This window comes from Macaca thibetana, chromosome 17 (genome assembly GCF_024542745.1).
Source record: "Macaca thibetana thibetana isolate TM-01 chromosome 17, ASM2454274v1, whole genome shotgun sequence".
Taxonomy (NCBI): domain Eukaryota; kingdom Metazoa; phylum Chordata; class Mammalia; order Primates; family Cercopithecidae; genus Macaca; species Macaca thibetana.
In genome coordinates, this window is record NC_065594.1 from 79,793,953 (window position 1) to 79,803,699 (window position 9,747).

A 9,747-nucleotide genomic window follows, 5' to 3' on the forward strand; every position below is an offset into this window, starting at 1 on the left:
CAGTTGTGTATCTGCTAACAAAAACACAAGCAAACATCCAGCCTTGTAAATGTGCATAGCCAAATACCTGCATTTAAGCCACTTGAATATTTTGCTGCCATGCAAGAATCTAATTGTTCAACACACCTGCCCCAAAATGCTGAGCTTAAATTACCAATAGCCACTCAACTTCCAGAACAAACTACAGTAAAATTGCATCTTGATCTCCCACACCATGAGAAGCATTCAATGCCCACTACTCAATTTCATTCAATACCTATCTCAGCCCCTGACTGATTTTGCTTTCACCTTCTTTGTGTCTAGAAGCCTCACTGTCTCTCCCTCCACATTTTCTTCATTCTTTTTTTTCCTTTTGGAGGCTGGGCACCAAAGAAATGCTAAAATTCACTTTTTGGCTTTTCACTGATTAGAATCACTCAGGATATTACTTATTTTAACAAATAAATGCAGTAACCCAAAAGATTTATGCTACTGTAAGTATAACTTGCAAGGCTTAGTCTTCAAAAATATCTTGTGTTTCCTAGATAAGCTTGTAAGTTGTAAGTTAAACCAGGCTGCAAAAATATTGTATTGCTTGGGGAGAGGCTAAGAAATCAAGAGATCAAGGGAAGACATTCACTCCATTAGCAACCTGTTCTGTTTGTAGGAGAGATATGCCATTAGGTAAAACATAAGCAATAATAATAAGAATACCTTTATTAAATTTGTTACTTCATAATCATTCTTGCTCTCTATTGGAGGTACACATTTTTTTATTTTAGGTGTATCAAGAACCAATAAATCTGTGGCAAAGAGTTAACCTATGCATGGTAAAATACATAAAATACATATTCCTTTGTTTCATAATAAATAAACCTGTAGCATAATAAAGAATAGTGCAAACTACCATTGAAAAAGTTGTATAAATAAAACAACTCATTATACATCAGGAATATTTTGTCCTAATAAGTTTACGATACATAAATTATCCCCCCAAAAGTTCATACCTTTTCTATTTGAAAGGGCTTTGAAAGTGAGTAATATGAAAATCAAATAAACTTTTCAAATGTAAAATTATCTCATATTCAAGTTTTAAGGTCTTTTTCTTTATAAAGGAGGGTCTGCATGTTTCATATTCACCCTAACAATCTGAAGACAACATTGAAAGGCTTTCCAAGTGACAGCACCATGCACTGTACTAGTAATATAATATATCTATAAACTATATATAATCTCATCAACACAATGCAAAAAAGACATGCAGGAAGAGTCTTGGTTTTCACATTACGTTGTTCATTCAAGTAAGCTTAAAAATATATTTTTCCATTTTCTTTCCTTTTTTTTTTAAATAAACCATGGATCATAAATGACAATCTTTCACCAAAATGTATAATATAATTCTTTGGTGTGCTTTGAACTCTTCCAGGAAAAAAAAAAAAAAAAAGGATGATGTCTGAAAATAAATTAATTCAACTGTACAAATAATAGTGTTCACATACAAGTTATTAACAATGACAAGACTACATCAACCACTCACAGCACACAAAACCAATTTCTACAAACCCTGGGGAGGGGGTGTCTTCAGGGTCTCTAAGGATAAATTAGTGCTCTTTAGTATATCTGTATGATGTTTCTGATGGACTACATTTTGCACAGGAGATGTGTTGTACCAACCGAAAATAAATTGACTAAGAGTTATTGTCCTAGGTCCTTGACCTTTTTTATCCTAGCTTGACAGCTCTGGCAAAGGTCACACATTCATCAGTGTTTGGTGGTAACTATAAACCTTTTAAAAATTTTAATATGTAGGGCAACTCCCTCCCCTCTTTCAATGTAAATCATACACTTCACACACTGTCATTTTCAAATGGATTCCAGTTTGGTGTGCTCAGTGCTCAGGTGGAAGAAAATGCATTAAAATGCAGTTTCAAGCATTGAAAAATAGACTTTTTAAAAGGCTGATACAACAGTATAAAAGACGTGTTGGCCTGTTTTAAAAACAGCTTTCAAAAAAAAATAGGCATGATGCCATCATTACACCTCCTCAAGACTTGACTGTGAATGTTGGCATCCCAAAGAACTTAGGATCGAAAACAGAATCTCTTTATTACACAAGAACTTTGGACACAGTTAGGAGAGGCAGTATCTGAAAATTCAGATTTAAAAAAAAAAACCAAAAAAAAAAAAAAAAAAAACACCATACAGGAAAAAGCAAGCACTTGAATTTCTTCTATTTTATAAAATATCACAGTTTCACAGTTGTCTTATTGCAGCAGCTTTTCTTCTCTCCACTTTTGCTTGAACAATCACAGTAGCACAAGATATGGAGATATATTAAGGTTGCTGCATCTTTTTTTCAAATCACACAGTAGGATACTGAAGAAATAATCCTGTATAAAAATATTGTATTAAGGTGAGATCAGTAATAAAAGAGTGGAAATTAAAAATTACAAATATTAAACTCAAAGGGTTTTTACAAATATTTTTGGACACAGGTACAGTCCAGGATCTGTTGGCAATGCAGCAGGTGTGTGGTTTACAATCAAGAGGCCTTGGCAGAATTAGGGTCCAACAAGGAGGCTCAAAAGCAGCCCACGGTATGGTGTCAAAGGCATTTGAGAGGCACTCTGGGAAATGCAGAGGGCCTTGTTGCTGTGTTTAAGTTCTGACTTAATGCTCTTTTTCTCCCTCCTTTAAAAAAAAAAAACAAACATATATATATATATGACACCGGCAGTGTGTATCTCCATTAACTAATCTCTCCATTCATTTTCCTTGGTACAATTTGCCCCCAAGCCCCGTCCTCCTGCAATGTACAAGTCCAGCTTGGTTGTTTTTTGTTTGTTTTTTAAGGAAAAAAAAAAAAAAGGCCCAAATATCTTAATTAAATTAATTAAATGTACAAACACCATAGGGTTTCATACTGAATAAATAGGGCTAATTAGACCCGGTGGCAAGTCTGAGTCACGGGTTTGTCTCAGGCTCGGCATTGTCTCAGGTTAGGATGTGGTCCAAAGACTCCGACTTATTATTTCACTTATTATTATTAATCATAAATTCTAATGTATCGTCCGCACAACTTCAGGGTTCCCGTAAATTTCCTCATCTTCAGATTCAGAGGTGGTTCCGTTGCTGGAAGGGGTGTGGAGGTGGCTGGGGGCCCCACTGGCCTGGCAAACGTACCACTCATTGAGGTTGGTCACCTGAGGGGACAGAGTGCTGGAGCGACTCCTGGCGGGGTCCAGCACGGGGGACAAAGGGGCACCCACTGGAGTCCCCACTGATGAGTAACCAAGGGGTCCTGGAGAAGGTGGTGGGGACTTGCAGTGAATCTTCATGTGCTTCCTCAGGGAGCTTGGGTGAGTGTAGGATTTGTCACAGCCTCGAATCTTGCAGTAGTAGGGCTTGTCACTGGTGTGGACATGGGAATGTTTCTTCCGATCACTGCTATTGGCAAACTTCCTGTCACAGCCATCAAATTCACATTTGAAAGGCTTTTCCCCTGCAATGAAACACAGGAAAGGTCAACAATGGCTTTGCAAGACCCCTGACTTGAGAGAAATCTTGAAGCAGAACCAAGGTTGTGTTTTTCCTATTCTCCCAAAGGCCAACTCCCAGCCTAATTCTTCTTCCTAATTCACAAAAGGGAAGGGATACTTCAAGGATGGGCCTGGATTCCGCTGGCCTGGTAGCTTCGCCTGGACCTGGGCTCCTGAGAGGCTGTCAGCCCCTGCAGTCCCAGAGGGGTCAGGGTGAGATCCCCAGTGCTGAGCTAAGGGCCAGCATGTAACACTGAAACCCACCTGGGACCCGCAGACCCCCTCCCCCGACAGACACACTCCCCTCAGGGTCTGTACACTCAAAAACACAAGCAGAAGATCCTCCTGTCAAAATAAACACAAAATGATACTTTCAAAGCCACAGGCAGAAATAAGCATATAAGAAAAAGAGAGAAAAGCAAACACATACAGTAAATTAAAAGTAAACTGGGGGTACAGTCAAATTATAATAATGGCATTTCCTTTCAGTGTTCCCCAGGATTTCACTGATGGAGGGGGGCAGCAGGAGAGAATGTGGAGCTGGGAAAGGGAAGGAGGTAAAACAAAACAATGTTTTTCTTTAGAAATAGAGGTACCTGTGAAACACACTCCCACCACTAGATTTTTACAGGGCTAGCTGGGCAGAGAATAGGCTGTTGGCCTCTGCATTCTATAGCTTTCCTCAATACTTGCAGGGCGGTTAAGAGCACAGCAGAACGAGCTTTAACAAACATTAATAAAGACCACAAGCCTTAGCAGAACGTATCTTTATGCCATAAGTATACTTACTCTCACAGCTCCCTACATTACTTACTAGTCAAAAAGACTTTAAAAAAATTAAAAAAGGCCAGGGTCTTATGGCCTGTCACCTCCTTAAGCTGGCCTAACCACCCCACAAACACAATGCCTTTAAACACAAGGCCTCTAGTCCAGGAAATGGAAATACTTAATAAGACAACTAGAGAAATTCAGCCACACTACATTTTGGTGTTAAACAGCAAGAAAAAGAAGACAACAGGTAACAGTCTAACTGAATTTTCCCTCTCCCCTTGGCATCTCTGAACTTGATATAGTTGAGTCTATAATTGAACAAGTCATTTCATACATATTATTGTATTAATATTTTCCTCTTTTAGGTAAATAATTTAAAAATAAAGCTGAATTTCTCACATTTCAGCAACTACTCTGGTGATACACTAGGTAGGACATTTTTCTTTTGTTTTGGATAACTTATTTTCAAAAAGAAACTATTAAGCCTCAGCTTAGTGTACATATCTTTCTGTGGTAAATTTTCTTACATCCTCTGCACAGATATGTTACTGTAGTGAGTTTCTTAAAAACATTTCGCCAATGATAACTGGTTCAATGGCAGAGTATGCTAGGACATCTGAGAGTATTCAGTCAGGTGCCTGGAATTTAACTTTCCCTACCTGGAAATACTGTTTAAAAACAGAATTAGACATTATTCAAATATGCCTCCTACAGTGATGTATAAAGAGAAAAAACAACCCCATGATAATGACAACCTCTAAAAATTCTCTGTAGATGAGCTTCAACAAAAACAAAGCTAATCCCTTTTTATCAAAACATCAGTAATTTGTCCTGATTTCTATATTACACTTTAAGTCGTAGATAAGACCAAATTAACATCACATTCTTTTTAAGAAATTAAAATCAGCCTTTCTTCAATATGGAGGCGTAATTACGTGGGTTTACTCATCCACCCTACGCGAAAGCGCAATGCTGTTTTTTAGAATGGTCATGTTTCTATTCAACCTACATATCCCAGGTTGTGAATAAACGCTTTGAACAGTGCTAACTCCTCTACTGCACATGAAAAAGGGGAACAATTAGACTCAGGAAAGGGAGAGATGTCGTGGAAGGAAAGGTAGAACACGAGAGGTAAATAAAGGAAGAGGTATACGAAGAAAAGGCAAGGGCGATGGAACGGCCTATGTTGTTCAAGGGGCCTAAGGGGAATGAGCAAATTCTACCTAACTAGAAAGGCTGAGAGACCTCAGTGTTTACATTTAAGATTCTGACAGACGAGTCACGTCAGAATTTAACTATTTACAGAGTTTGAGAGCTGGAGCCTGTGGGAAAGTAAGGAACTAATTGTGGACTCCGCCAGCTCCTAGCAGCTCCCTCTCCCGAGAGAGCGCGAGTCGGACTCGCAGGACGGTTATAAACGGAATTGGGGGCACGTGGGTCAGGAAAGGGGCCTTCGGGAGTGGCCCGGGGATTAGTCCCTTTGATCAATCCGTTCCGGGATCCCGGATAACCCCAAAAAGGGACAGCGGCGTGGCAGGGAGGGAAGGAAGTCCGGATGGGCCCTCTCAGGACACAATGCCCAATGGCTGAGCGGCCCAGGGACCGCCAGAAACACCAAGCGCGGGTTGGCGTCTGAACCCGAGGCGCCTGCGCCCCTCCCGCAGGGACCTCCACGCTCCACTTGGTGGGGCCCACGCGGCCGCTGGGAGGGGGCAGGAAATGCAACCGTCCGCGAGACGCGGAGCCAAAAACCCAAATGACCGCGGGTCTCCTCGGCGCCTGGGGTCCCCCTCGCCCTCCGACCCCACGCTAGCGCGCGCGCCCCGGGAACCCACTGGGGACATGGGGCAGGGAGCGACCTGTCCAGCCGGGGGCCCGGATCGGCTTCCGCGCCCGCAGCTCCCGGCAGCCGCGAAGAGAAAGCCGCTCCCGTCACGAGGCCTGGGCAGGCGGGAAGGGCCCGAGGCCGCGCGCAGCACCGCGCTTGGGGGTTCCCTTTGGGGACCGGGCTGGGGAGAGGCTTCACGGTCCCTGGATCCTGCCCCGCCGAGAAGTGCTGGGCACAGGAGCGAGCAGCCGGCTTAGCAGGCCAGGGCGTTTTTACAAGAGCCTCCTGGGAAGTTTCCTTCTGGAAAAATCATTAAGGCGGACTGATCCCGATTAGAGGGAAACGGGGCTCCTGGGAAAATGTGCTCCCCGCCGGCCATCAGGCGGCCCGCAGGAGCCAGGCCAAGGCTCCCGCCTCGGGCCACCCCGACACTGCTGCCCCCGCAGAGCCCCGAGCGCCCGCGGCCCGAGCGTGGGCCCCGGCGGCTACCTCCTGGCCGCGGCAGCGCCGATAAATCTGCCAAGTGATTACTGAACGTAAACTCCAGTTACTTAAGTGTCCTCCGAGGGGTAATCGTGTCTGTCCCTATAAATCCCGACCGCGTTCGCACTCATCAGCGCTTCCGCCCGACGCGCTCGTCCGCTTAAAGGGGGCACACGACCCACAGGAGTCATCCACCGCCCCGCGCCGCAGCCGCCCTCCTCAGCGCTGCGGGATCCCCAGACGCAGGGCTTGAGGTGGGGCGGGAGGGTCCCCAAGACGCCGGTGGCTCCCCCCCAATTCCACGACAGGGTAGGCCTCACCGATGGCGGGAGGCTCGGTCCTCCTGCAACTACAACCTTCTCTAGAAGGGCAGATGTCAACTCCAGCACCCTCCAGGGCGAGTGTGATACTGCGTGTGAGAGGGCGCGTGCCGCGTGTAAATGATGTGAGTGTGAGGACACACAGGTGTCGGTGTCGCGAGAATGGGGTGCAGGCGCAGGAGGATATGAGTGTGTAAAGTTGTGGGAGACGCATGCAAGCGAAGGTGTACGTGAGAAGTGTGTCACAGTGGGCGAGTGCGAGTGGTCTCCGGGGGCCCGAAAGCGCATTCCTGTCTTCCCGGAGGGGTCCCTTCCCCTCCCGGAAGGCCTGCCTCGAGCGGCCCAAATCAGGCAGCAAATCCCACGCCCGGTCCTCGGAGCGCGGCGACCGCGCGGGGCCTACGACCCGGTGGGAAGAGAGGCGCTTGCCGGGGAGGCCTTGGTCTCTCTTTCCATCGCCCTTCCCGACTTCCCAGGGCCGGGCGGGTAGGGGCTGCCGACCGTCCTGGGCGCCTTCCTGCTCCAGCTGCTGCTGCGTCTGCTCCGAGGTGGTGGCGGCGGCGGCTGGCGCGCGTTGCGGATGCCGGCCGAGGGGCTGCGGGCGCGCTGGAGACTCCGCGGTGTAGGAACCCAACGCGGGGCCTGTGTGTGCTATCGAATTACTTATTCATAGAAAAAAAAGGGGGGGAGAGAAAAAAAAAGAAGTCACATGTCCGGGTTATACGTATGCGAAGAGAAGCAGCAGAAGGAGGAAAAAATTAAGGCGAGCAGGAGGAGGAGGAGAAGCAGCGGCGGAAGTGGCGGCGACGCAGGAGCTGGTGGCGGCGGCGGCGCGGCCGGGGACAGACACCCACCTGTATGAGTGCGCTTGTGGATCTTGAGGTTCTCGGAGCGCGCGAAGACCTTGCCGCAGCCCGGGAAAGGGCAGGGGAAGGGCTTCTCGCCGGTGTGCACGCGGATGTGGTTGATGAGCTTGTATTTGGCCTTGAAGGGCTTGCCCTCGCGCGGACAGTCCTCCCAGAAGCAGACGTGGCTGCTCTGCTCGGGGCCGCCCACGTGCTCCACCGTGACGTGATTCACCAGCTCGTGCATGGTGCCGAAAGTTTTGGAGCAGGGCTTGGCGCCGCCGGCCGGGGGCGGTGGCTGCGGCGGCGGCGGCAACCCGGCCAGCTCGTCAGGGTCGATCCACTTGCAGATGAGCTCCTGCTTGATTGGCTGCCGCATGTAGCGCAGGAAGGCCCCGGACGCCCCTGGGAGGTGGGGGTGGTGCTGGTGCGGGTGCTGAGCGGGCGCTGGCGGCGGCGGCGCCGGGGGCGGCGCGTGGTGCTGCAGGTGGGGCCCGGGCCCGGCCGCTGCTGCGGCCGCCGCAGCCGCCAGGTTCAGGTTTAAGTTCACGGCTCCGTAGCCGTGTAGGGCGGCCGCCGCGGCGGCCGCAACCGCCCCGTAGTGCGCGTCCCCAGAGCGCGGCGCGAAGGGCGGTTCGGCGCGGCCATACAGCTCAGCCGCCGCGGCTGCTGCTGCTGCCGCCAGCCCCAGGCGCATCTGGCCGTTGAGAGGGTGCGGGTGGCCGCCGGGGGCCCCCGGCGTGTCGTGCAGCGCGGGGAAGAGCGCCGGGCCGCCGCCGCCGTCCGGGCCCGCGTAGGTGCCGCTGGCGGAGATGAACATGCCGGCCGAGTGGGGAGGCGGGGCTGGGTGCTGGGGGGAGCCGGTGCCGGACCGCTGCTCCCCTCCAAGCGGGGCCCCGTGCATGGCCGCCGCGGGGGCCGTGGCGGAAAGGTCCCTCCGGAGGACGAAGTCCCTGCTGTGGCCTTTGCCGCTGCTGCCGCCGCCGCCACTGTTGGTGGTGGTGTAGCCCGAGAGGGCAGGAGGAGGAGGAGGGGGCGGGGGAGGGGGAGGGGGTGAAGGGGTGGGAGGAAGAGGAGGGGCTGGGGGCGGGGGCGCAGAGGGCTGCGCGCCACTGCTGCCCCCACCACAGGGGTAGCTGCCCGCGCCGGGGTGCACGACCAAGGCTGCAGCACGGGCGGCGGCTGCCGGAGCCTCGGGGTGTGCCGGGAGCGCCTGGGAGGGAGGGCTGAGGCCCAGCGCGCTCGCCTGGGCCATGTGCTCGGGTCTGAGCGGAGTGGTGGCCACGCCGGGGTCAGCGCCCAGGTCCCGCGGGCGGACGTGCGCGACGGCGGCGCGGAGTTGGGAGTGGGCGGGCGGGCCGGCCAGCGCCGGGAGGCCTGTCATATTCTGAAGCGGCTGGACCTGAGCCGTTGCCAAATCCGCTAATCTCAGCGCTGGCGGGTTCCTCTTGCTCAAAGGGGGCTCCATCAGAACTACACAATCAGGCCCATACACCCTCCCTGGGGGGACTTTTTTCCCTCTGCCCGCCTTCAAAAACATGTATATATTAGGCGCTCTTTAACTTCTTTTGTCCTGGCCTCCTAACTCTGCTTATTCCTGTTCCCACTCTATCCTCCAGCGATTGGCAGAGTGAACACCACATTTGAGCTGCACAGTGGGACCGAGATTTTGGAAATGGCACGGGTGGGATTGGAGGGAGCCGCGTGATTGGCAGTAGCCTCGGCTGCCCGATTGGCTCTCGTACAGGCCCTCGACCCAGCGGGGATCCGCCCCCGTGCTCGCGGCCGCCTGCGCTTTCGCTTCGCGCCCCCTCCTTCGCTGGAGCCCGGCGTCCCCGCCTCCCCAGGGATGCCCAAGTTGCACTTGCAGAAAGTTTGAGCCTGGCCTGCGCGCGCAGCGCCCCGCTCACCCTTGACGCACCTAGCGGAGCGCGCGCCTGCACGCGGGCAGAGGGCGCGGGGTGGTGACGGTTTGAGGATTC

General features: G+C 50.9%; 1 protein-coding gene across 1 annotated transcript; it reads right to left on the reverse strand.

Annotated features, from left to right (window-relative positions):
- Positions 1 to 619: 619 nt before the first annotated feature.
- Positions 620 to 9,462, reverse strand: ZIC5 (Zic family member 5). Its single transcript, XM_050765979.1, has 2 exons — positions 7,775 to 9,462; positions 620 to 3,481 (listed from the first exon to the last, which is right to left on the reverse strand). Exons 1-2 carry the CDS (start codon positions 9,303 to 9,305, stop codon positions 3,039 to 3,041), a joined length of 1,974 nt encoding a protein of 657 aa, XP_050621936.1. The 5' UTR covers positions 9,306 to 9,462; the 3' UTR covers positions 620 to 3,038.
- Positions 9,463 to 9,747: the final 285 nt, after the last annotated feature.